Raw genomic sequence first — 27,362 nt, 5'->3', positions numbered from 1 at the left:
GGATCTGCGCTTAGAATTTTCACCTGAAATGGTAAATTATCTGGGTACTTTTGGGATATTATGTACTACAATTCAGGACACACTAATTTGAACTTTGAGTAGGACAGAGTTGGGGAAAACGTCCTAGTTTTCAGTGACAATTACATAAATTATGTGTAATTTTTTTTTTAAACATGAGATATCGAACCTGATGAAAAAATATTCATTTATTGTTATCTGTGTTATATTTCATCTGCAAAAACATTGTGAAAGAGTGCATACTTTTAGGGCATAGTATAAGTAGGTTGATTGGGGGACAGCATGCTACTTTGTAACTTAGAAGATGGCAGTAAATGCAACATTAAAAGAATGCAAGATGCTGTTAAAACTTAACGAAGAAGAAGAATTCTGCGTTCCAAATTAAATAAATCCTCAGAAGAGGATTGAAGTGATAACAATCATAGCTGCAATACTGAAGGGTCGTTACAAACTGAAGTGCTCAAAACTAGCCACTTCAAAGGCCCCTTCGTAAAGAAGAATTTCGGATGAGCCCCTCCTTAGTTTTTTGGTCCCCACACCCTTCTGTCCTCTGAAGCTCTCACTCTGGAGGAAAACCCCTTCGAAGGGATCAGGGCATAAAGATTAGCCCTTCAGAACGGAATACAGTATTCGTCTCTGATCAAAAACCAGCATGTAAGCACACACAGAAACATGTTAAATTCTTAACTTTGTGCATGATCCCCCAAATGCTTAGCAGTAAGTTTAAAGAAGCCTCTTTTGTTCATGTTTACCTTTCATTCTTTTTAAGTATTTTTAAAAATATATTAATATCTGTGATTATGACATAAACTAGGAGTGATATTTTAAATGCATGTTATCTAGATATATTAATACTAATTTTGCACAACCAGCCTTCACTAAAATAAAATAATTTACAAAGAAAACCGTCTCGGTTACGTATATAACCCTCGTTCCCTGAAGGAGGGAACGGAGACGTTATGTCGTGACAGACGAATTGGGATCTCGCTTCGAGAGACCAATCTACTTCGAGTGTAAACTAAACGAGCCAACGCACATTGACATGCGATGATTGCATCCAACTGCCGCTGGTCACAGCGTGAGCATAAAAAGGCAGCAAATGCAACGCATACCAGGTTTTCGCTGAGGAGCCGAGCCGGTGACCCGGCCGCTCAGCGGTGGTACAGCAGCCGTGGCGACGGGACGTGACATCTCCATTCCCTCTTTCAGGGAACGAGGGTTACATACGTAACTCGCAACAAGAAGAACAGTCACTGTTGTCGAAGCACTACCCAATCAGTGAGATTGGATAACACTGGGAAAACATACCCATATCACTTCGAACAGGAATGTTGCGGAAGCCCCATCCTTCCCGAAGGAGGTTTCGGAAGCACTTACACATATGACATCCGTTTAGGTGCATATGGTAGATTAGAGGTGATTGTAACCCTCATGGAATGGCAGAAGTCTGCCGGGGAAACACGGGCTCTGAGGCTATACTGTGGACTTTACACATATGGGAACCACTTAGGCCTCTACATATGGAACCCAGCCCTCTACCGGTTCTCATGGATTCAACGAGTGAGGGCCTGGTACCGGACGTTCCGCCATGTCTGGCTGCCGAGGGGACGGAGGAGCTCGACAGGGCCTACAGTTCGGACACTCTGGAGCAGTTTTAGCAAGCCGACACTAACCGGGGCCTCTCAGTGCCTCTACCCATTTGAGGTGAGAACACAGGAGGATACCGGCTCGACACGAAGGCTATAGAATCTAGTGAATGTGTTGGGGATCGCCCAGCCTCTATAAATATCTGTCAGCGAGGCGCCACGAGCCAGCGCCCAGGAGGATGCAACACTTCTAGTAGAGTGAGCTCGCAACCTGAACGGGCAGGGCACACCCTGTGCCTGATAAGCCAGGGTGATGGCATCCACAATCCAGTGGGCCATCCTCTGCTTAGAGACGGCATTCCCCCCCTGCCGGCCTCCGTAACAGACAAAGAGCTGGTCTGAGGTCCTAAAGCTTTGTGTCCGGTCTACGTAGCATCTCAAGGCTCGGATGGGACAGAGCAAAGCTAGGGCTGGGTCTGCCTCCTCCTGGGGCAGCGCTTGCAGGCTCACCACCTGATCCCTGAAGGGAGTACTGGGAACCTTGGGCACATAGCCGGGCCAGGGCTTCAGGATTACCTGGGAGTCAGCCGGCCCAAACTCTAGGCATGAATCGTCGACCGAAAATGCTTGCAGGTCTTGATGGAGGCCAATGCAAGCAGGAGCAGAGTTTTCATTGAAAGAAACTTTAGCTCAACTGACTGCAAAGGCTCAAATGGGCCCTGCTGTAGTGTTTTAAGCACCAGAGACAGGTCCCAAGAGGGTGTAGAGGAGGGCCGGGGACGATTTAACCTTCTGGCCCCCCCGAGGAACCTGATGACCAGATCATGCTTCCCTACCGACTTCCCTTCCACGGGTTCGCAATCGCAGCGACATAGACTTTAAGGGTGGAGGGAGACAGCCTTCGCTCCAACCCTTGCTGCAAAAAGGAAAGCACGACCCTGACCGGGCATCTCCGGGGGTCTTCTCAGTGAGAAGGACACCACTCGACGAACAGGTTCCACTTCAAAGCGTAAGCACGTCTCGTAAACGGTGCTCTCGACGAAGTGATGGTGTCAACTACCTCTTGGGGTAGGTCACCTAGAACCTCCGCGTCCCTTCAGGGACCAGACATGAAGTTTCCCGAGGTCTGGACGCGGGTGCCACAGGGTGCCCCGTCTCTGAGTCAGTAGATCTTTCCTCAGAGGAATCTGCCAGGGAGGGGCAGTCGCGAGGAGCATTAGTTCGGGGAACGTGAGAATGTGAAAGGCACGAAGTGACCTCAGAACCTTCCGACTCCAAAGGAGGAGGTGGCGGGTGAGTTGCGACATGCGATGGGAGCGCAAACCCCCTTGTCGGTTGATGTACGCAACAGTCGCCGTGTTGTCCGTTCGGACCAGCACGTGCTTGCCTCGTAAGCACCCTTTGAGACGGTTCAAGGCAAGGCGCACTGCTAACAACTCTAGGCAATTGATATGCCAGTGCAGTTGGGGGCCCGTCCACACCCCCTGACACTGCTTGCCCGTTGTATGTGGCCCCCCCAGCCGGTGGTGGAGACCTGTTCTAGGGGCACTCTTGCCCGAAGGAACGTAAGGTCTGACCCCGGGGTGAAGGCTTGGCGACAGGCCGGTGTAACTTGGACCCGGTGAGTGCCGCACTGCCACGCCCACCTTGGGACTCAGCCATGAAGCCAGTGCTGGAGTGGTCCCATATGAAGCAGCCCCAGCAGCGTGACTGCCGCTGCTGCTGCAGCTGCCATATGCCCCAGGAGCCTCTGAAATAGTTTCAGTGGGACCGCTGTCCTGCCCTTGAATGAATTCAAGCAGTTCAGTACCGACCGCGCACGTTCCTCTGTGAGGCATGCTGTCTGTTCGACCAAATTCAACTCCATACTGAGAAAAGAGATCCTCTGCATCAGGGAGAGTTTGCTCTTTTCCCAGTTGACCCGAAGACCCAACTGGATGAGGTGCCGAAGCACCAGATCCCTGTGCTCGCACAACTGAACCCGAGACTGTGCTAGTATAAGCCAATCGTCGAGATAGTTGAGGATGCGAACACCCTGCTCTCTGAAGGGAACAAGATCACCCTCCGCGACTTTCGTGAAGACACGGGGAGACAGGGAAAGCCCGAAGGGCAGGACCTTGTACTGGTATGCATGTCCCTCGAAAGTGAACTGCAGGAATGGTCTGTGGCGCGGAAGGATCGATACATGAAAGTACGCGTCCTTCAGGTCGATCGCTGCAAACCAATCTCGGGGACAGATGCAACCAAAGATGCGTTTCTGCGTCAACATTTTGAACGGTAACCGGTGAAGGGCCCGGTTCAATACATGCAGATCCAAGATTGGCCGTAACCCACCACCTTTCTTGGGTACAATGAAGTAGGGTCTGTAAAACCCTGTATTCATATCGGCTGGAGGGACCAGCTCTATCGCATCCTTTGCCAGTAGGACTGCGATCTCCGCACGTAAGACAGGAGCATCGGCCTCCTTCACTTTCGTGAAGTGGATACTACTGAACTTGGGGGAACGCCGGGCAAACTGAATCGCATAGCCGAGGCTGATGGTCCGCAGAAGCCAGCGAGATGGGCTGGGTAGCGCTAGCCAGGCACCCAGATACCGTGCAAGCGAGACCAACAGAGCCACCGCCGTACCCGCAGTGGTGCAGCGAGGTGGAACACAGGGACCCAACTCAGACGGCTTGTGAGCGGACCGAAGATGGGTCTGAGTGTGCGGTGCAGCACTTACCTGGTTCCATAGTTTGGCAGAGGGTGCGTGAGTAGGGCCTTTGTTGACGCTCTCGAACCGCCTGCTGCTGCCTGCTGGCGACAGAGGAGGATGAGTGCAGTCCGGAGTTGAACCGTCCGCGACCCTCCGTGCCCTCTTGGGACCCAGAGATAGTGAAAACTGCTCTTTTGTCGAGAATTTGGGTGGCGGAGAAAAACAAAACAAAAGATTCTCCACCCGGCCCTCTCCGGGGGAGGGAGTGGTGCGTTCACCATCTCCCGAAGAGCAGATCCCTCCATCTCTGGGTCGCGTTCCTTCTGCGGCTCGGCTGGCTGCGGAGCGCTGGAGAAGTGGTGGGCCCCCGAGGGTTGGTTCCCTGAGGGGTTTGCCACCACTGTAACCCTCAGACTGCCCGTGCTACTGCTGGAAGTAGTCCTTGCCTGGCTGCCGCAGAGGCAACAGAACTCCACCCCCCTGGAGGTAGCGAAGCCTGGTCCGCAGCTCCGAGATGGTCATCTTCCTGCAATGGGAACATGACTCATCCACGAACGCCACCTCAGCGTGCTTCATGCCCAGACACGCGAGGCAGTGATCGTGACCATCACCCGGCGCTAGGTAACGACCGCATCCAGAAACGCACGGGTGAAACAGCATCTTTAAAAAGACGATCCGTCGTCTTTACAAGACGCACCCGTGTAAGCTCTTTTACAGAAAATTGGCTCTTTTAGGGAAATGCTCTTTCACGTGCTGAGGCGCACAGGGGAGAAGGCCGCTTGCAGCACGACAGGAGGTAGTGCAGCCTGAAGTGCGCAACCCACTCAACACAGGAACGACCATCGCTGGAGCGCCGTCCGCCAACACAAAAGCTTCCAAGAGCGCGCTGAACTTGTAGTTCACTGAAGACACTGGTAGGAGTAGAACGATGTTGTTGCTCAGCTCCAAAGCGAAAAGCTGGTATGTGTTGCATTTGCTGCCTTTTTATGCTCACGCTGTGATCAGCGGCAGCTGGATGCAATCATCGCATGCCAATGTGCATTGGCTCGTTTAGTTTACACTCAAAGTAGATTGGTCTCTCGAAGCGAGATCCCAATTCGTCAGTCATGACGTGACACGTAGTGAACCAACTGAAACGGAACTACTAATGTTACAGCATTGTGGGTAACCCAAAATTTTACAGCACTTTGTTTTATAGTTCAGAAGATAACTGGAAAGTGAAGAGGACCTTTTTCCCCCTATAAGTGTCTCAACCAATGGTAATTAATCTGAGTCAGTTAGTCCAGGAAGTACTGTATATAAGGAACTCCTGCTTTGCAATAAAACTATTACCAGTTTGATGGTACATGGGCAGCAGAACATTTTTTACATTCTTTTTACAATGAATCCTTGGACATTTTTCACTGTTCTTTGTATTTTACGTAAGTCATGTTTTATTTAAATTTATTTTACAGTTTTGAAATATTTATTTTAAATGATTGCTGTGATTATTTAGTTTTTAGAGCTCTGTGGATTTTTGTGATTGATTTTCTGAAAAAATATTCTGAATTAGTTATTTATTTTTATTGAATATCCAGTTCATGTCTTAACCTGTGGGCATGATCAATTTTTTCAGGTATTGCGTATCCTCATGTTCATCAGCCAGATAAAGTCATAACTGTGGCACTTGGCAACACTGTGACTCTGCAGTGTTGTTCAGATAAAGACAACATATATTGGTATAAGCAAATTGCTGGACAACCACCTCGAGTCATGTCAGCATTTCAGAAAATGTCAGAACCCATATTTTACAAAGAGTTTAAAAATGATCGATTCTGGGGCAAGAGATTGGGCAGCTCCTCCAATCTAACAATTTCAGGCATCATTCAGTCAGATGAAGCAGTGTACTATTGTGGAGCAAAAGCATTTTATATTGAGTTTGGAAGTGGAACACATCTGATCATTAAAGGTACATTTTCAAAATCATCAAAATCATGATTACAGTGACTCCATATGATTACAGTCAGTCCATATGAGTTATATTGTATTTAGCCTATTTGTGAAGATTATGCACATCTGTAAATTACAAAATAGAATAAGATATTTATGAATCTCTAACACAATTGGGTTAAAGATTTATTTTTATTATATTTAATTGTGTATTTGTTTATTTATTTGAGTAGGTCGACAAGATGCAGCGTCAAAGATCTCAAAGTCTGATAATCTAAGTGACTTCACAGAATGTCAACAAAAATGCTTTGAAAAAAGTACAAACCAAGTGAAGAATGGTAAACAAGCACTGCTTTCATTTAATTACTTTTGTGACAGAAAAGTCTTCATAATAAATCTAGAAACATTTAATTTGCATACATTTCAGAAGAAAGGCTCTGTCCAGCAGTGCTTGGGTTGGCATGTGCTTTGGGACTTTGTGGAGTTCTAATCTTTGCTCTTGTGGGTTTTATATTTAAGAGAGGTATGTATGAACAGTGTCTGAGTAAGTCTGCTAGGATTTTTTATTTTCTTTTTCCCCCCTTTTTGCATTTATTTTTTGAAAATGCTTATAGTGGTTTCTGCATCTTTTTCATACAGTGCAAGTTTCTGGACAAGACAACGAAGTGAGAGGTGCTCAGGTAAGAGGATGAATTTGCTGTCTATATTAAAGAGGAATCTTTACCTTTAGTAATGCTTTAAATGTCATTTTGATTCGTTTGGACTGCCAAACTACGCTGAAAAAAATGATTAATTGAATTTACTAAATTCTTTTAAGGTGAGTGGTTGCAATCAATTTATTTTAGCAACATTTAACTTTGAACATGTTTTTTTTTTATTAAATGTAGCTAAAATAAATTTTTTGCAACCACTTACCTTAAAAAAATCTAGTATAATTTTTTTCAGTGTAGGATGTTTTGTTTTGTTCAGCTCCAACAACTAAATTGTATTTAACCAATTACTGTTAGTTTTCTAATTTCATGTTGCTTTTTGAAATTAATAAGTGAATAAGTGTACCCTATATCTATGTCATTGTGATTTGCTTTATATTTATAAATGCAGTGAATTCAAATACAAGTCAGTTTTATAATTTTGGTAACCTTTTCTCTTCAGAACACTGATGATGAGAATTTGACATATGCAGCCTTGCGATTCAGTCAGAGAAAAATTAAATCTGGAGGAAGGAGAGAAAAATCTCAGCAGTGTGTGAGCATATGATTCTTTAAAATACAAGAAGTCAGTCTGGTTTCTCCCAAGGTTTTTTTCTCCATTCTGTCACCGATGGAGTTTTGGTTCCTTGCCGCTGTCGCCTCTGGCTTGCTTAGTTGGGGACACTTATTTTCCAGCGATATCGTCGACTTGATTGCACAGATACTATTTAAACTGAACTGAGCTGGATGATGACATCACAGAATTCAATGATGAGCTGCCTTTAACTGAAAATGTAGTGTTTACTATTGTCCTTCTGCATTATTGACACACTATTTAATACTGTAAAGCTGCTTTGACACAATCTGTATTGTTAAAAAAGCTATATAAATAAAGGTGACTTGACTTGACTTTAAATGTTCAGTAGTTATTGTCTTCCGCTGTTGTGCTGTATATAATGAATATAAAATGGTGAGTTGTATAAATATTGAGTGTATTATTTATCAGGTTGTTTCATTGAGATTATTTCAATATGAAGATTATTTTTATTAATTGATTATCTTGGTCTTGTCCATTCATTTTCTCTCCACTGTATCCATTCTTCTGACAAGGGATCTGTTATCTCTAAGATAGATTCATTTTATATGCTCAATATAAATTGTATATGCTTTATATGCTCAAAAACATACAGAAATGTACTTACACTGAGAAATATTCGCTGAAGTAAAATAAATAAATAGTCCTAAACTCATTTATGTACAAATTTCCAAAGGACAGTAAACTGAGATGCATTGCTTATAAATTATATGCCTTATATGTAGCTGTCATAAGTCTTATTGCATCTGGGTAACAAGAAGATTATAGAAATAAGTCTTTTTTTATGTCAAAATACATTTGAAAGGTTATTTTGAGGTAAACTAAACATGCATCTAATTGAAACAATACACTTGAAAGAAAAAGGTTACTAACAACTAACCAAAATCAGTGTCATGTTTGCTGATAAGATTTATGCAGAAATAATTTTTTAATTATTTTAAATACTGTTTTTCACACTCAGCAGCCGATGTAGTCGTGAATGGAATTTATTCTGCGCTGTTAAAGCAACACTAGCATGAAGGTGTTGTAGTGCAATAAATGTGTGATTGCTGCTCTGATGATTGTTTGGTAATAGTGTGTTCCATTGTAGCAGTAAACTAGATTAAGCATTTGCTCTTATCCTTGCAGTTTATATTGGCCACATTACGTTTCTAAGCCTTTGTGTGGGCTGGTGATTTAGGTGACGACCACCAGAAAGAGGTCAGTAATTTTTCTGGTTGAAATATGGCTACTTGAAAGTGAGTGGATTAGGCACACTTTATAAATGGTTAAATTGATGAGAAAAGCAGAACACAATGACTTTAATTTAGTATTCTGAAACAGGAACGCTTATAGTTTCTGACAGTGAATAGTCAAATATTGCCCATAGCATTTGGACATTTGTGCAAATGCAGATTATATTCACATTACTTTCTTCTTTTTGCACTTTCAGTTCAATTCAATTCAAGTTTATTTGTACAGCGAAAGCAGCTTTACAGAAAATTAAAGTTTCTACATTATATTTAGTAATAGCTTATCAGTGGTGACTCAACTTGATGTCCATATATGGCAGAAATGTACGGTAAAAAAAAAAATTGTATGATTTTGTTTTTTTTTGGGGGGGGGGGTCTGGATAACGTCATTTTGTAGACATATGTATTACTTGGTGACACTTTTACAGTGTTCCAATTTTGTACTCAGAAACGATATTTGAGTATTACACATTGCGTGCTATTGTAGTTGAGTTAAGGTTTGTTTTGTTTATTTGTTTGGAACATTTTCTTCCACAAAATAAGGAATTAAGAAAGTTTCCTCACCTTGTAACCTGCAGCATATACTGTCCAAACCCTAAACAAATGAAATATATAACTAAACAAATGAAATATATAACTACACTCTAAAAAATGCTGGGTTAAATTCAACCCATCGCTGGGTGAAATATGGACAAACCCAGTGAATTGTTTTGACCCGGCGGTTGGGTTAAATGTCTAACCCGACCTTCTGGGTAGTTTTATTTAACTCAACTATATTGTTTAAAAATTACTATATGGCTGGCTTAAAATTAACCCAAAATAGGTTGTACATTAAAAATCAGACACATAATTACTAGAGGCATCATCAATAATCAAAAGGTGAGAATGTATTAATAAACAACTTAAAAATATATATTTATTTACTATTTATTCATCTTATTAATAAATGTTCATTTGTTGAACATATTCATAAATGTTTATTTCCAACCCATTTTGGGTTCATTTTAAGCAAGAAATATAGTCATTTTTAAGCAATAGTTGAGTTAAATAAAACTACCCAGAAGGTTGGGTCAAAACAACCCAATCGCTGAGTTTGTCCATATTTCACCCAGTGCTGGGTTGTTTTTAACCCAGCAGTTTTTAGAGTGTAATTTTAGTAATTTCCAAATGGATACAATTACCTTCCAATAGAGTTTGGAACTTATACATTTCCTCTCAGAGGTTCTTTTATTTTTGCATATGCACGGTATGCCTCCTGAATGTGAACTGATCACTGTGTGGGAGGGTTAAGATGCAGTCTCAGTTTAGGCTCTGCCTCCACCACAGTGGATGAAACACCCATCTTGGTTTCCAGTGTTTCAAAATGTGCTTTTGGATGTGTGTTTGCCTGTCCCTAATTTTCAGGCAGGCCATTATTATATATTATATATTATATATCATATAAGAGAAAAAGACACCACAATAGTTGTGTTGTAAAATATCCATCCCTCTATCTGTGTTAGTTCTGGCTCTAAAACACACTAATAAAAGATTTTGTATCTCTTGGGACCATCAAATGTATCAAAGTGTCAAAGATAAAGATGCATCAACCTGTGTTTGTGTTCAGTGTTGGAATGCACTTGCATGTGTGAGTGGATGTGTGAGTTTTTATGTGCATGTGTGCAGGAGTGCATCTGTGCTTAAATGTGTGAGCATGTGTATGAGATATTGTGCAGAATGTGAGACCTGTTATTTTAAGCGGTTTCTCTGTACCGCTCTTGTCCTCCTGTCACCCACCACCCTCGTTTAAGTTACCCATGACCACTCATATCTACTGACTTACACCATCCTCAGTGGGTTTCTCAGTAAACAAGTCACTTGCCGCAACAGCTTTTAAAATTTCCACAGGATGTATAGTTATTTTTGCCACTGTTAAAGTTAGTAGTGCTCAAATGCATGTTGTTATTTAAGGTAGAACTCAAAAAGGTCATCTCTAGGAAGCACTTAATCATGGATATTTTTATGCTTACACTCTTCAAAATAAAGGTGCTGCACAATGCCATAGAAGAACCTTTTTGTCTAAATGGTTCCATAAAGAACCTTAAACATCTGAAGAACCTTTATGTTTCACAAAAGGTTATTTGTGGCTAAAGAAGGTTCTTCAGATTATAAAAAAGTAAGAAAGAGATAGTTCTTTAAAGAACCTTTTACTGAGTGGTTCTTTGTGGAATGAAGAACGGTTTTTCTATGGCATCGCTGTGAAGAACCTTTTAAGCACCTTTATTTTTAAGAGTGTATAGTAACATTACAGTTGCAACTATATTTATATTGCATTTAAAAATACTTGTATTCATCTTTTAATGGAAAACCTGTTCTGTGTTGGTTTTTGTGTGGAAATGTATAAATGTGCTCAACACTAAAACTCTGTGCAAAAGATATAGTCAAGCTTAAGGGGTTTTAATTATGTTGTTGATAATCAGGAAGATGTTATAGCTCTCTGTGCTAAAACCACAATGATGCACAATAAGTTTCCAAACCATGGCCACTATGTGCAAAGACAAAAACTGCTGCTCAGTAGTGTGATTCAAAACAACGTCCATACAACTGCTGTTACTGTCAGACCGGGACTAGTTGTCATACATGGAATTTGTCACAAAATTAAACTTTTTTTAGCAGTGGAATTGTATGTTGATTTTAAAGAGCTAATTCAAAATGCAAATGCATTGTCCAAACCGAAATACATAAAAATCATAGTTTTGCTATAGCTATTAGGTGAACAATTGAACACAATGCAACCACATTAACATCCATTCAGACTAGATTCAACTATAATGATTTAGATTTTAAACTTTTAAGAGTTTTTTTCCCTTCTGTTTTTTTTTCATTAATATCGAGATGGGCCAAGTTGTCACATTATTATTATTAATGTTATTATAAATTACGTTTAAACAACTTTATTGTATTGTTTAATTTTGCCTTGAAAGCCTATAACACTGTTTAACGACAGTTTCTATTGTGACAAAATACCCCATATTGTGACAACTCTGTCCAGCTACTGGGGCATGTTGTCACAAAGGTCAACACAGGCCCAGTGTATAGTATATTTTAATTCTAAATCCTGTGGGGGTTTTTTTCATTTGTATTTGTTTATTTAATTTTTACAATTTTTTTTATTTTTGTGCCCATGTCTGATGTACAGTAAATGAACATACTTTCCTGAAGGCCAACAATTCACTAAAAATATTTTTTATATTGGTCTTATGAAGTATCCTAATTTGTTGAGATAGTGAATTGGTGGGATCTCTTCACTATTCTTCATAACACCGTTAATCTCTAGCGCCATCTATTGGTTCAATGTATATTGTGTAATTAATCTGTCCAGAAAAATAGCACAGTTTCATTTGGCGTCGAGATAGATATATAAGTTTTACAAAGGTTTTATATATATTATTCTTATTTTTAATGATGTCTCTGTGGCTTCCATGTCGACTAGTTTATCTGTCCCAACTGCAGGTGTTGATCTTTATCATTTGATATTGCCCTGTTGTAACATGTTGACTCTTATCTAGAATTTGACTACGCATTCCAGGCAATGACTGAGGATGAAAGGGCATGTGTTCAGGCTTCCTTTGCAGGTAAACATTAACTCTCTTTACAGTACAGTTGGCCTTATCCCCACCCTGAGGTGATAAATCAGCCAAGGCTTATATAATGTGTCACATCGCCTCGCCCTCCTGCAGCGGGAGTTTTTCTTCTGGGTGATATTACAATCTCTCAGTCCATATCCAGCTCCAGAGAGGTCCACCATCATGTTGTTCAGTCAGTGTGCTCTCCTCTTGACCGTGTGGATGCTTCGTGTAGAGGTTTCGTCTTTTAACCTGGACAAGCAGAACGTGATGAACATGCATGGAGAAGCTGGCACTTTGTTTGGGTTTTCTATGGCCATGCACCATCAGCTCAAACCTTCAGAGGAGCGAGTGTGAGAAACTTGTTCTTATTATATATTTTTTATTTTATTATTATTATTTGTGATTAAAAAAATTGCCATTTTTCATATTGTTTTTCAAAAATATCCAGCAGTTCAAACCTTAACACTTTATAATTACCTGCATGCTTATTAATATTATTGAAATATTAAATAATCATCTATCTATCTATCTTTATACTTTATAAGAGTGTTTTGTTTTAACTGATTTGCTGCTATTAGAGTACTTAATTTTTTTTTTTTTATTCTAACTTGTACAGCACTTTGGTCGGCCTGTGGCTGTTTTTAAATGTGCTTTATAAATAAACTGAACTTGAACTTGAACTATCTATCTATCTATGGACAACACTTTCATCTTCAGATTGCTGATTGGAGCCCCTCGTGCTAAAGCATTGCCCAGTCAAAATGCCAATATATCTGGAGGTCTGTACAGATGTAAATTCACAACACAATCTCATGATTGTGAACGCATTTCTGTTGATATAAAAGGTTGGTTGTGCTTTACTTATTGTTATTTTAACGCATATTGTTAATATTTTATCAGTCAGTTGCATTGCTGAATATGGTAATGAGCTACATACATTGTTGAAATGCATTGTTTATTTTTTAATAATGCAAGCACTTTAAGTATCTTAAAGAGCTTATTCTAATCTTAAAGAACGTCCCCCAAACAATCCTGGACAAGATTATAGAGAAAAGCAATGGCTGGGCGTCCGTGTCCGAAGTCAGGGACGAGGAGGCAAAGTAGTGGTAAAGAAGCATCTTGTGTTGTTCATATCAGCTGGTTCTAATTTATTGTGAAAACACTTTAAAGTTGATCCGTCAAACTCTATATTTTTGTACATATAATAGCTTAATTTTTTTATTGACGTTATGTGTAAAGTCTATGTTCTGTTTTATCTAGACCTGTGCCCACAGGTACCAGGATTGGAGTTTTGACAACCGGCGGTTATTGGGCAGATGTTTTGTCCTGGAACAGGACCTTAACTTGGTGACAGATGGAGAGTCCACAAGAGCAATTTGTAAGAATCGGGAACCAGATAAGCACAAGTTTGGCTACTGTCAACAAGGTGTCTCTGTAGCATTTTCCAAAGACAACAAATATCTTGTTTATGGAGCTCCAGGAGCATATGACTGGAAAGGTACTGCAAAATTGTTTGGGAAGGTGATATGTAATTTTTATTTATTTAAATATATTTTATTTATTTATTTTAATTAATTATTATTTTATTTATTTTAATTAATTATTATTTTATTTAAATTTTATTTATTTATTTTAATAATTTTTTATTTATATATTTTTAGAACTCATTGTAACTTTGTAAGTCTGTAATATTGAGTACTACCTTGCAGTCCATCATTTATGATCTCTTTTTCACACTTAAGGCATTGTGCACATGCAGCCTGTTGATGACTTCTCTATAGATACCTATGAAACGGGAGATCATGATCAGCGTCAACACAAGCTTATTCCTGTGGACTTCAGCAGCCTTTTAGGTGATTATGGTCAACCTCTTGGACTACTGTGTACCGGAGGCCAACTTACAATACAACTGTATTCAGGGTGTCCGCGGTGTCTTAAAAAGTATTAAAAGTTGATATATCAATTTAGAGAAAATTAAGTCACTTAAAAAGTATAAAAAAATCTTAAATGCCATTTTCCAAGGTATTAAATTTTGTATCGTCTTTTCATTAGTATATTTGTCCAAATAGTGGGGTTCTGTGTAGTTTATTTATGGAATCCCGCAAGATTTGACGTCATCTGTTATGGCTCTCACTGACTGACTGGAGCGCTGCATGATAGCGCGGGGCTTGTTGATCTCACTCTCACTGAATTTCTGACTATTACCGCATGCTCCCATCCGCTCCTGTGATTTTTGTGTTCGCTCCTGCAAATATTCTAATATTGTATATAATTTTCGGGCATCAGGGCACCTCTATCAATATGTGGGGTATTTAAATCTCTTTTGAATGAGCGCTCGCAGTTCACTTTCGATTTTGCGATCGCACTGTGTAAAGGGAGCACATCTTACGATAAAAGATATTTGTCAATGAGCTCGGGATCTCTTGAGGAGCAAATCCTCCAACATCTTGTCTGTTATCTCTCCTTACTTTTGACTCGTGATCAGTCAAGTCTGACTTCTGCAGCTCGTGTTGGATCATGCAGGGTTGTTGTTGTTTTTCCACAAAATTGGGCTGCTTTTAAACTGTTGCCATGGGTTGATTTTCCCCAGTGGCTTAAAGGTTTAAAATATTGCATAAATTACAAACAATAATAAATAAAAGGTTGAAATGCTTGTACTGAAACATTTTGCATTCTACCTGTAATAAAACTGTGCTAAACACTAGAAGGAAGGGCCTACACTAGTAGGAAGCATTTGAGCTGTGTTTATGATAAATGTCCACAACAGTGACTGTAAAATATGTATTTTAGGGATTTTTATGGTAATTGCGCTACTTTGGGCAGTTTTTTTACTGGCATGGGATGCACAATTAAAATGATGTAATAGTTGTGATCATTATTTTACCTTCCATGATCATTCAGACACAATCAGGTGCAGTACTGACACTCTGTCAAGTCTGCATCAAATCAAGCACTCCGTAATCACAGGTAAACTGTATGATCAGTCAGATGTTTGTCTTGAGAAGTGTTCCACAAAACAGCTATGGTTTGCAGACAGTTATAAGAGTTGATGTTACAAATACATCTTTTGAATATACTGTGTGAACTCATTGCCCCATTAGCACAGAGAGCTTTATTTTCCCTCCTCAATATGTTTTGTCAGTTTTGTTTATTGGTCTAATTCTTCTTTCTTGGTTTGCATTGGTTAGTCACTCAATTAATTATCTTGTGCTTCGTTCCCTCCTTCTGAATTATGTTGAATTGATAATGAGTTACCACAAAGTAAGTCTGTTTAGTTGTGCTATCTTACAATCAATATATAGTAAATGTAAGTTAAAGTGTCGCCAATGTAACCGGTTAAAACTTGGAGTGGCGATGAGATCTTAAAATGTATGGAAAGAGTCTTAAAAAAGGTCTTAAAAGGTATTACATTTAACTCCATGATTCCTGTAAATACCTTGGTATTGAACGCAGACCTATTCAAAATAATATATTACTGTAAATATAGATGCTTACAAATATAGATAAATACGTTAGAATGCATCAGCAAATATAAAATAATGAGGAATACAAATTGATGTACCATGGAAACACACTGTAACTTTAAGAAGTTCCAAAAAAGGCATTTCTTGAAACTAAGCAGCAAAAATTGACTCATTCTAAACATACTAATGTATGGACCTCAGGGAAAAACTTATCTTATGTTCATCAAGGCTATATTTATTTAATCAAAAATGCAGAAAAATGTATAAATATTGAACCAAATAGAATTTCCTACTTTAATATACTTTAAAATATAATTTATTTCTGTGACGCAGCACTGGATTTTCATCAGCCATTACTCCACTCGTCAGTGTCACACGATCCTTCAGAAGTCATTCTAATATGCTGATTTATTATTATAGTGTTGAAACTTAATATTTTTGCTGCTTAATATTTTTTTGGAACCTTTGATACTTTTTTCTTTGATGAATAAAAAGTAAAAAAGAACAGCATTTATTCAAAATAGAAACCTTTTCTAACAATATAAGTCTTTACTATCACTTTTTATCCATTTAACACATCCTTGCTAAATAAAAGTATTAATTTCTTTAAAAAAAAGAAAAGAAAAAATTTACTGACCCCAAACTTTTGAATGGTAACGTATAACACAAAATTTCTATTTTGAATAACACTGTTCTTTTTAACTTTTTATTTATCAAAGAATCCTGAAAAAAGTATCACAGGTCCCAAAAAATATTAAGCAGCACAACTGTTTCCAACATTGATTATAAATCAGCATATTAGAATGATTTCTGAAGGATCATGTGAGTAATGATGCTAAAATTCAGCTTTGTGTCATTAAATTATACTTTTAAAGTATATTAAAATAGAAAACTGTTATTTTAAATTGCAGTAGTATAATATTATATTTTTGATCGAATGAATGCGGCCTTGATGAGCATAAGAAACTTCTTTAAAAAACATTAAAAGTCTTACTGATCTCAAACTTTTGAGTGGCAGTGTATGTATGCTATGACACTTTTAAATCTGATATCATCCATTTATCAACAAATTTTCTTTTGTTTTCTGTCAGGCTTTGCTGTCGATACTGGAATGAACCTAATGAAAAAAGGAGAGCTGAATGTTGTGGCCGGGGCTCCGCGATCAAACCACAGTGGGGAGGTTTTGCTGCTGAGACCAGAAGAAAAGGCAGAAACAAGGAACCTGAAAGCTGAGTACATCCTTCAAGGCCCAGGTTTGGCCTCCTCCTTTGGCTATGACCTCGCTGTTCTTGACTTAAATGGAGATGGGTGAGTCTTCACCTAACAAGTTACAAAAATGACTAAACAGGATGTGATGATCGTAAAATTTCTTATGAGTAATAAAGGCATTATACCTTTATGACACAGTTGATTAGGGAGTTAATGTCTGCAATGCTTCAGGTGGGATGATCTTCTTGTGGGTGCACCCGAGTTTTCCAAAATAAGCATGGATGAAGATGTAGGAGGAGCTGTGTATGTTTACATCAACCAAGCCAAAGGGCAGCGCTGGAACCAAATCAAACCAGTGTGTCTATATGGGAAAAGGGACTCCATGTTTGGACTAGCAGTGGCTCATATTGGCGATATCAATCGAGATGGATACCAAGGTTGATTTTTTTTTACTGCAGTCTTGGGCCTCAGCTTTACAGTGCATCTGACTGATGATGCTTTCTAATTAATAGATTTTGCAGTGAGTGCTCCTAATGAGGATACAGGGAGAGGTCGAGTGTATATATATCATGGTTCAGCTGCAGAGTTTCGTCAAAAACCAGAGGTTTGTGAAAGGAGTCACATATGTATGAGCTTTATCTTTTTTTATTTATTTATTCATTTATTGCATTAGAGTTTGAGTTAAAAAAAATACTTTGAATATTTGTATAAGTAATATATACAGTGGTGTGAAAAAGTGTTGGCCCCTTCCTGATTTCTTATTTTTTTGCATGTTTATCACACTTTAATGTTTCAGATCATCAAACAAATTTAAATATTAGTAAAAGATAACACAAGTGAACACAACATGCAGTTTTTAAATGAAGGTTTTTATTATTAAGGGAAAACAAAATCCAAAACTACATGGCCCTGTGTGAAGAAGTGTTTGCCCCCTAAACCTAATAACTGGTTGGGCCACCCTTAGCAGCAACAACTGCAATCAAGCGTTTGCGATAACTTGCAATGAGTCTGTTTTGCAGAATTGTTGTAATTCAGCCACATTGGAGGATTTTTGAGCATGAACCGTCTTTTTAAGGTCATGCTTTTAGTACATACTCTCGGTGCGAATGCAACCCTTTAAATGGTACTGGAAAATAGTTCGCGCAAAATCGTCCCAGTACTTTAGTACCGTACGTTTAGTTCTGGAACTAAAGCGGTGCGAAAGGGCCTAATGTCAGGCAGGTCCTATTGAAGAGATTTCTTGATTGTGAACAGGTGTGGCAGTAATCAGGCCTGGGTGTGGCTAGAGAAATTGAACTCAGGTGTGATAAACCACAGTTTTAACAAGGGGGCAAACACTTCTTCACACAGGGCCATGTAGTTTTGGATTTTGTTTTCCCTTAATAATAAAAACCTTCATTTAAAATCTGCATGTTGTGTTTACTTGTGTTATCTTTGACTAATATTTAAATTTGTTTGATGAAATTATATTATATTATTACTCCCAGAATGAATCATTATGGAGATCTTCTATGCTCATTTGCATTTGAAACTCAAAAAATGTTTCAAAGTGACTCTCTGTTGAAACCGTCTCTGTTCATAGGTTTTAGATGCTGGAGACCCTAGTATCAAATCGTTTGGTTATTCTTTGGCTGGAAACATGGATATAGATGATAATGGCTATCCAGACCTTGCTGTGGGTTCACTTTCAGATAGTGTGCAAGTTTATAGGTTAGATGTTTCCTACATTCATAAAATCATAGATTCAAGGTTGATCAGATGTTTTGCATTCATATAATTCCTACGAAGTGATAGAATAACCAGACACACCACACATTATACAAATATTTCCATTAAATATAATTTTGTAGGATCTGAACATTTCAGAATACTAAATTAATTATTAATATTTTAATATTTCTTCTATTTCTTTTTTTAAGGAGTAAACCAGTTGTAAACATAGAAAAGACCTTAACATTAACACCGAATAGTATTGATTTCAAGGCTCAGGACTGCAAGAGATATTCATGGTGAGATAACAGCAAATTATATCTATCTATCTATCTATCTATCTATCAAAATTATTTTGTTTTTAATTTTTTTTCTTTTATTTTAATGCATTTTTAGTGATATTACAGCTCAGTCCTGCTTCACTTACACTGCCCAGACACCTACATACAATCACAAACTGAGTGAGTCCATTCCTTGTTCACCATACCACATGCTTAGATATCAAAACAAAAATGAATGTCCCAGAGCGGTCTTTATGAGTCATCCAAATGGGTGTGTTGGATTAGTTATAATATAACTTGTCAGAGCAATTTCTTTTAACTTTCTGTAACATTTGAATCGCATCTGATAGTCACCTTTCTGCAGGGATCAAGTACACGCTAAAAGCTGATACATTGCGGATAGAGAGGGGTCTTCTTTCACGAGTGGTCTTTGTGAATTCTGAGGCTGCCCAGGGATCCCAGGAACTCTCTGTCCAAGTCAAACACAATAATACATTTCTATGCTTTATTATTCATTATCATTAGCCATAATTCAATCTGGTTTAAGCTCTTTCAATTTCTAGACATAACAAATGAATGATCATAATAATATTTTGCAGATAGTAGCCTATGTATTAGCATATTTATACCTCAGCAACTTGTCACAGAGAGAGGTAGTCCATCTCTGTCTGTGAATGTACAGTATTTGGCTGTATATTTTATTTACATAAAGAGTCCAGTATAATTAAAATCCTGTTGATTTTGTGCAAATGTTTTTCTGTGTCAGATCATTAACGTTGGTCGGCCTCTGAAGTCCTTCGGTTCTGTTGTGCTGAACATTCAGTGGCCAAATGCAACCAAGGAGGGAAAACGGCTCCTGTACCTTGTGCAGATCAAGGATCATCGAAAAAATATTATTCACTGCACGCCAGCAGATGCAATCAACCCACTCCGATTTACCAAGGTAGTTCCTTTGTGAGATATAAAGTCAAATAATGATCATTTAATAACTTCAGCTGTCACTGGTTCTACTTTGCAGCTCTCTGTATTTGATATATGATCAATCCCTTCTGGCATTGTGGGAGCGGTCCCTAATGTTTCCCATGCTCACTCTTTAGGCGTCATCCAGAGGACGGCGGGAAGTAGAGCATGAATCAGGCCTGAAGGCTCTTGCCTCTACTGATTTTTTTCCCTCTTTGGGCAACAAAAGAAAGTATAAAACCCTGGTAACTTTTTCTTTTCACTACTATCAGTAGTTATACTAGTGTCTTTAAAATGTATATCAAAGGTTTTAAGGTACTTAAGTTTGTCATAAATGTTTTTCTACCTTTCACGTTGCCGCCCCAGACATGTGCTAATGACTTAAGATGTGTGAAGATAATGTGCCCTCTTGAGGCAGTGGACAGCACTACAGCTGTTGTTCTTCATGCACGCTTATGGAACAATACTTTTCTTGAGGTACAGTTGCTGCACTTTTCTCTGCACTGTAACATTTAATGAATTGACTAAAATATTAATGAAAGCTCATTAAAGTTAGTTGAAAGTTCAACCCAACTGATTATATTAAGCAGAACTCAAACTGAAAGGGTTACTAGAATGTTTGATATTTTCCATTTAATTTTAAATGTTTTTGCTGCTAGCTCAATCTATGTTGATTAATGCAGCAATAGTCCTCAACATTTGAAATTTATGGTAGCAATATAAAGTGTTATTGCCCAATTATAATTAACTATAAGAGATTTTGAATTAATAAAGTTACAGTTTTTTTTACCTTGAATAGTTTGTCAAATGCTTTTTTTATTCATGTATGTGATTTTTGTTAGAGGACTCAAATTAAATAAGTTCACACTGATTTACATTAAAGGTAAATGTAAATGTGTCATCTTACAATGTTAATCATGCATCTCAGTATTTAATGCAGTGAAAGAACAAATTACATTTACATAGTAATGTGCACTGTCTGTAATGTTGGTGGTAGAGTAAAATTTCCTTTTGCGATGTGATGTATTTGGCTGGAATGACTCGAGTGTCACGGAGGAGGCGGAGGTGTGCGCAGGAACATCTTGAGGGCAGGTGTAAAGATGAGGATGGTGCCGAGCACAGAGACTGTGAGGAAGGCCCAGAGAAAAATCCTGTCCAACACCTGAGCCACAAACTTCCAGTCCTGAACTACCTGGAAGAGAGAAGGAATGTTCATTATCATTATCATAACTATCATGACTGGCATCTTCATCATCAAATAATAGTCAACATTAAAAAAGTCATTAGTGCTAATAAACATTGTTTTTATTCCTTTCTTTATTCTTAACATCAACAGTGTGCTAGAGCAACTTTATTACTGTAAAACATCATTAAATATATAGTAAAATAACATAGATTCTGGCCAAAATATATTTCAAATATATGCAAAATATATATTGTAATCAATCAGCATAAGAAAATATATTTTTCCAAATTAAAAAAAAAAAAAAAAATTTAAATTTAAACCTTCACATTTCTATATTACATATATTCTATATTTGTATAAATATTCTATATATTACAGAATTTACTGAAAGGGAAAGACAATACTTTTCAAAAATGTTAAATCTAAAACATTTACAAACTTAAAATGTATGAAAATTGTAAAGTACATTTTGGGTTGGGTAAAAATATATTTAACATTTTAAAATGCGGATTTGTAAAAATGTATTTTGGAAAAATAAATAAATATATATATATATATATATATATACACCATTGTTTACTGTTACTATTTTTATGTTTTCAAAAGTCTTTGCTTATGTTCACCAAGGCTGTAAAAATACAGTAAAAGCAGTAATACTGTAAAAAATAATTGTATTACTATAAATAAATAAAAAATGAAATATATTGTAACATTTTATTTATTCCTGTGATGGCAAAATTTAATTTTCAACAGCAATTACTCCAGCCTTCAGTGTCACATGATCCTTAATAAATCATTCTAATATGATGATTTGCTTCTCAAGAAACATTTCTTATTATCATCAATGCTGAAAATAGTTATGCTGCCTAATACTTTTATTGAAAACTATGAAACTTTTTTTTTGATAATAGCTAGATCAAAAGTGCAGCATTTATTTGAAATAGTAAACAATTTGTTTCAAAAGGTTTCTTACATTTGAACAAATGAATGCATCATTTATAAAAAATAAATAAAAAATTTAAGTATTTTAAACGACCTTAAACTTTAGTGTATGTCTAAAGATAGTTTCATTTTTTATTTATATATGCAGTCATTCGTTAGAAACTTTCCTTTACCTTCATCTCAAGACATCTTCAAGCCCTTACCTCCCTAATAAAATGCTCCTTCTTAATGTGGCGCGAGATGTAGCGAACCGAGTTGGTAGCCTGCTCCAGCATATTAATCAGAGCTTGACCTTCTCCTTCAGGACCAGGTGGCCCTTTCTTGTTCCTGGGCTTAAGGTCAGGGCTGTGAGGCTCCAGGTCTGGGTAATGATAGCGGTCTGTGTTTCCCCTCATGCAGAGCAAATGAGGCAGCCGCTGGAGAAACAGCGAACGCACCCACGGAGACATGGGATGGTAAGTAGCTGAAGAGCGGTGGTGGACGTTGATCACAAAAACCGTCACGATGATGGAAAGAGTGACAAAAATCATGATAAAAAGCAGGTACTCTCCAATCAGCGGGATAACCTTGGAGGAAGAAGGGATGATCTCCTCGATGACGAGAAGAAACACAGTGAGGGACACCAGGACGGAGGTGGAGAGAGAGACTTTTTCCCCTTCATCAGAGGGCAGGTAGAAGACCAGCACTGTTAGGAAGGACAGGCCCAGGCAGGGAATAATGAGGAAGAGTGTGTAGAAGAGAGGAAGACGTTTCAGGATGAACGAGTATGTGATGTAGGGGTAGGAGAGGAGGCCGTCTCGCCGACTGCCTTTGACCCCAGTGGCACTGAGAATCTCCCACTCGCCGTTATCAAAGAAGTCGCTTCGGTCCACCTGCTGGTTGATGAGGACAAGTTTGACCATGTTTCCATCATACGTCCAAGAGCCAAACTTCATAGAGCAGTTCTGCCGATCGAATGGGAAAAAGGTCACATCCATGGTGCAGGCGGACTTGTAGCTGGCAGGAGGCGTCCATGTGATCATACCGTTGTACCGTACGATGGCTTTGGTCATAAGTGAGCCTTCAAAACGTCCATCAGCACTAAAAGTGGCCAGGATAACATATATTAATGTCTTAATATTCCATAATGAGTCATTATTGTTATTTCCACACAAATGGCACAAACTTACTTCTCATATAAAACTATGTCTGGGAGCCAGATGCTCTCTGACGGGACTCTTATAGAGGTGATGCCACCATAATTCTCAGGGTTCCATCGCAGTTTATAATCTAGCCATTCCTTAAAAAAATAATAATTTTGAGTTCATTATAACAAAACATTTAAGGGTTTAACTACTTTATTGTCAGTCAGGTAGCATTCAACAATAACTGCTAATTGTGTCTTCTGCACTAATCAGTGTTATTTTAGTATCAATGAGATACTATTATAGTTTTTATTCATATTTGAATTTTTTATTCTTATATTATTGTTTTCATTTAAATTTTACATTTACATTTAGTCATTTAGCAGAAGCTTTTAATCAAAGCGACTCTTTTTTCCCCACTGTATATATATATATATATATATATATACTGTATTTATATATACATACAACAAGTAGATAGAATAGAAAAAGAATAAAGATAGTGTTAGAGGCTGTTTTTTTTTAAAACAAGCCATTAGAAAACAAATAGAGAGTGCAAGTGTTAGAGGGTCATGTGTGTGTTTTTTTTTTTAAATAAAAAAGAAAACAAATAGTTAAAATAGAATTCGAATAGAGAGTGCTAAAGTTAAGAGGTTCAAATAAAGTTGGAAGAGATGTGTTTTAGCTGTCTCCTGAAGATGGCTTAGGACTCAGCTGCTCGAATTGAGTTGGGCGACATTCCACCAGCATGGAACAGTTAATGTAAAAGTCTGTGAAAGTGATTTTGGGCCTCTTTGAGATGGCACAATAATGCAGAACTTGCAGAACGCACACGCTTCTAGAGGGTACATATGTCTAATTTAATAAATGTTTTGTCATTTTTATTTTGTCATCTATATAATTTTATTAATTTTTATTTCAGTTTTAGTCATTTAAGTACATTAAATTACACTAAATGAAAATGGCCTTGCCTTGGCAATTAGCTGACTTGAGATTTTTTAATTTCCTAGACATTTCCCAGACCATTTTTACAGTGATGCTTAAGGTTACATACCTGCCATAGCCACACATTAGTGGTCATGAGGTTGTTTTTCTCATCCTAAATTCATAAACAGAGAAGAAAGAAAGATAATGCCATAAGCAACTGAGATATGCATGTATATGTGTACGAGAGAGAGAGAGAGAGATGTGATTAACTTAGATGAAGTCTTAACTCTAATAATTAACAATTAATTCTGGTGGTTGGATTCTAATGAATTCTAAAGTCTGCTGTAAAACAGAATAAGCAGCATAAAGAACCACAATGGGAAAAGACTTTTCATCAAACAGGCTTATATTATTACCCATTTTTCTTGAGATTATGAGATATTCGAGGAAGAGCCATGCTGACAGGGGTGACTCAGCCCGCATAATAATAGCTGTCCTTATTTATTTTCCATAGCCCTCAAAATCATTGGCTATATCTTTTGATAAACGTCCCGCATAACCACTTTTAAAGCCATCTAATACTCTGAATTATGAGGCTCTTGGGCACCTGTGCCTTTAGGTATAGGTTTTAAATCAATAATATCAAACAGGCACATCTGAGCCCTCATCAAGTAAATCACATTACAACATGCACATGTAGCAAGAGTAAGTTGACGTCATCATAGTTTGATTATTATTATTGAGAGGAACACAAAGACTTGTGTCCTCTTTACACCCACTTTATATTTTGGGTGTTTATTGTTACCAATTAGTTTTTTGTTTTGTTTTTTGAAGCATTAATAAAATGCAGTTTAATGCTGATGGATTTCATGCAGAATTGAAATCTTACCTTGAAGCAGGTTTTACCAAGAAAACACATAATATATTCATTCAGGCTCAATGTTAGTGTGCGTCTGTCCATTTGCTGAAATGAATGCCTGCAGCATTTGCTGAGCAAATACATTTTCATCAAAATATGCTGAATTACTATAAGTTTCGTTTGAATAATTTAATCACAGAGGGAAATAGTACACCAATGGATTTTTGTGGGTGCACACTGTTAAAGATTCTACAGCTCTCTGGATCTCTGCTCTTTTAATAATTTAGCCTCCTATCACACGAGTCTTCTGAACAACAAAACCCTTTCAAAGAAAAAGTGAGGCAGAATAAATCCAGGAGATGGGAAAAAATATGGAGGAGGGGCGCTGCAGTAAGGTAATATTTTCTATATATGGACTCTAAAGAAGCAGATGCCCCTAATATATGCCTAATATACGGAGATAAACTGGCTTCAAAAGTCAATGGTTTTCAAAACCACGGACAGCTCCATCTGTTGTGTTTCAGCACCATGGACAGAGACCAACCAAGGGCCTTCAAAGCTTTCAAATTAAGTTTAAAAATTCTGAATCTGTATGTTTGTCTTACCACATCCACTAGCTGAGATATCTTCAAGCCAAAGCGGACCTTCACAGAGTGGTTTGCATGCTGAACAGGCCTGACCCAACGCTGGTACCCCTGAAACAAGTCCCTAAGAAGAGCATCTTCTCTTTGTGCCAGAGATACAAACTCTCTAGCTGCTAAAACACACATATCATTATCATCATCTTATTACATCATTGATGTAACTTCTAACAACTTAAAACCATTGTTTATACTACTCTCAATCTCAGCTGACCTGGTATTAATGTTACCTTCTATAAAGCTGAAATAACAGTGTCTGTGCTTTAATTAACTGCTAAATGACTGTGTTATAAAAGTGAGTCATATGAATAGAGTACACTAAGTGTAATGACATACAGACAAGGACAGACAGAAACCAGACACTTCACAGACATGGCAGTCAGCAGAAGTCCGCTCACTGCGTCCTTCACTAATTGTTTACTGACCTCAACTGAGGACAAGCGCACTCAACTAAACACGGCGAACAAATTACATTTTGAGGAGAAATTGAAGTAAATAAAAAATCAGGATAAGATTTCTTATAATTCGCAGATTCTTATTGCTGACACTACGATTCAAAACTTTGTTCAGTGACTCATTATGTCATTATTGCGAACTGCGCAAAGCGCAAACATAAATCATTCTGATAACACAATTATCCATTACAAATTGATTTCAAATAATATATATTTTTCAACTCTTTAAATGCATTATGCACAGTCCATAACTCAAAAACAAAAAAGGCTGTTAAACAAACATTGAAATAACTTTACAGGGCAGAAAGAGACAGTGATTGGTTTGCACTTACCAGGCGTGGTGGCGATGATGCTGGTAAACAGGGTAAAAAGACCAATGACTGCCAGCGTCATTTTGGGAGAAAGTATTTGATATTGCGTAACACGAACTAAAATAAATGTGAACGTATTAATTGCTCTTTAAAAAAAAACTTCTCGTAACAAGCGATATAAGTTTGTAGTTGTTGTTTGTTGAGAATACTAGACGATAGTAAAGCAGGGGATGTGAGCAGATCACTCCTAGCTGGAATCCGTCCCGCGCGTGCGTGTCAGTTTAAAGGGACAGATGAATGCATCGCTTCAGCAAATAGATCAACATACTCAGAAAATGCTGCACAGTGTAATTGTAACTGTCACTCTTTGGCCAAGGTGGCCAACAGCACAATTTCTCACTGTTCTAGTGAACGTGAGTAAACTGTGTAAAGGAAAAAAAGGAATTCAAAAAGATTGTAAAAAGTTAGTGATGAAATAGCTCAGAAGGTGTGTATATATATATATATATATATATGATTTGTATTGAGACATTGGCAATTTTAATACATTAATAATAGGCCCTTTAAATACTCTATGTACCTCAAATGATATTTGTATGTTATGTAAATCATAAGACAGTCTCAACTTCCATTTATAGTTGTCAACTCATTTTCCATCATTCAAACTCCGAAACAGATTTTCAGTAAGTATTGTATATTGTATACAAGTATACAGTAAGTATTGTTTGAATGGTTTTTCTTCAGCTTTGGCCAGTTTCATGTCCCTCGGTTTTATTTGAAAATGTTAAACTTTCTTTATTTCTTTTTTGGCTATATAAAGGTGAAATCTAACTTAGTCTTGGTAACAGGAAGTGCACTGGTCTAGAGTGTGTTTGTTTACAATCTCACAGACATATTCAAATAAAAACTCAGCAGAGTCTCTTGTGTAAACACTCACATTG

General features: G+C 37.9%; 2 protein-coding genes and 1 gene segment (V, D, J or C); 2 read left to right on the top strand and 1 right to left on the bottom strand.

Annotated features, from left to right (window-relative positions):
* The first annotated feature begins 4,296 nt into the window (after nucleotides 1–4,296).
* LOC107593234 (Ig kappa chain V region 3547-like) lies at nucleotides 4,297–7,485 on the top strand. The segment is given in 5 exon segments: nucleotides 4,297–4,300; nucleotides 5,915–6,247; nucleotides 6,650–6,751; nucleotides 6,868–6,908; nucleotides 7,381–7,485. Coding segments are annotated over 5 exon segments (585 nt in total).
* Nucleotides 7,486–12,476: 4,991 nt separating this feature from the next.
* On the top strand, nucleotides 12,477–19,541 carry itga6l (integrin, alpha 6, like). Its single transcript, XM_016282865.1, has 12 exons — nucleotides 12,477–12,702; nucleotides 13,070–13,197; nucleotides 13,367–13,458; nucleotides 13,613–13,850; nucleotides 14,095–14,205; nucleotides 16,908–17,124; nucleotides 17,257–17,462; nucleotides 17,538–17,629; nucleotides 18,608–18,735; nucleotides 18,945–19,034; nucleotides 19,132–19,196; nucleotides 19,381–19,541. The coding sequence occupies exons 1-12, from the start codon at nucleotides 12,533–12,535 to the stop codon at nucleotides 19,539–19,541; spliced, it is 1,698 nt and encodes a 565-aa protein (XP_016138351.1). The 5' UTR covers nucleotides 12,477–12,532.
* A 1,338-nt stretch (nucleotides 19,542–20,879) lies between these two features.
* chrnb3b (cholinergic receptor nicotinic beta 3 subunit b) lies at nucleotides 20,880–26,702 on the bottom strand. Of its 3 annotated transcripts, none has more exons than XM_016282848.1 (6): nucleotides 26,443–26,702; nucleotides 25,620–25,771; nucleotides 24,283–24,327; nucleotides 23,274–23,383; nucleotides 22,308–23,184; nucleotides 20,880–21,168 (listed from the first exon to the last, which is right to left on the bottom strand). In XM_016282848.1, the coding sequence occupies exons 1-6, from the start codon at nucleotides 26,501–26,503 to the stop codon at nucleotides 21,025–21,027; spliced, it is 1,389 nt and encodes a 462-aa protein (XP_016138334.1). In that variant the 5' UTR covers nucleotides 26,504–26,702; the 3' UTR covers nucleotides 20,880–21,024. The 3 variants fall into 3 exon arrangements, with proteins under 3 accessions (XP_016138334.1, XP_016138335.1, XP_016138336.1); XM_016282849.1 differs by having other exon boundaries at nucleotides 25,620–25,768; XM_016282850.1 differs by lacking the exon at nucleotides 24,283–24,327.
* Between the last annotated feature and the right edge of the window lie 660 nt (nucleotides 26,703–27,362).

Source organism: Sinocyclocheilus grahami, unplaced genomic scaffold, assembly GCF_001515645.1.
Source record: "Sinocyclocheilus grahami isolate Dianchi unplaced genomic scaffold, SAMN03320097.WGS_v1.1 scaffold167.1, whole genome shotgun sequence".
NCBI lineage: Eukaryota > Metazoa > Chordata > Actinopteri > Cypriniformes > Cyprinidae > Sinocyclocheilus > Sinocyclocheilus grahami.
The sequence above is the reverse complement of the archived record's forward strand: the minus strand, read 5'-3'. Positions and strand labels throughout refer to the sequence as shown.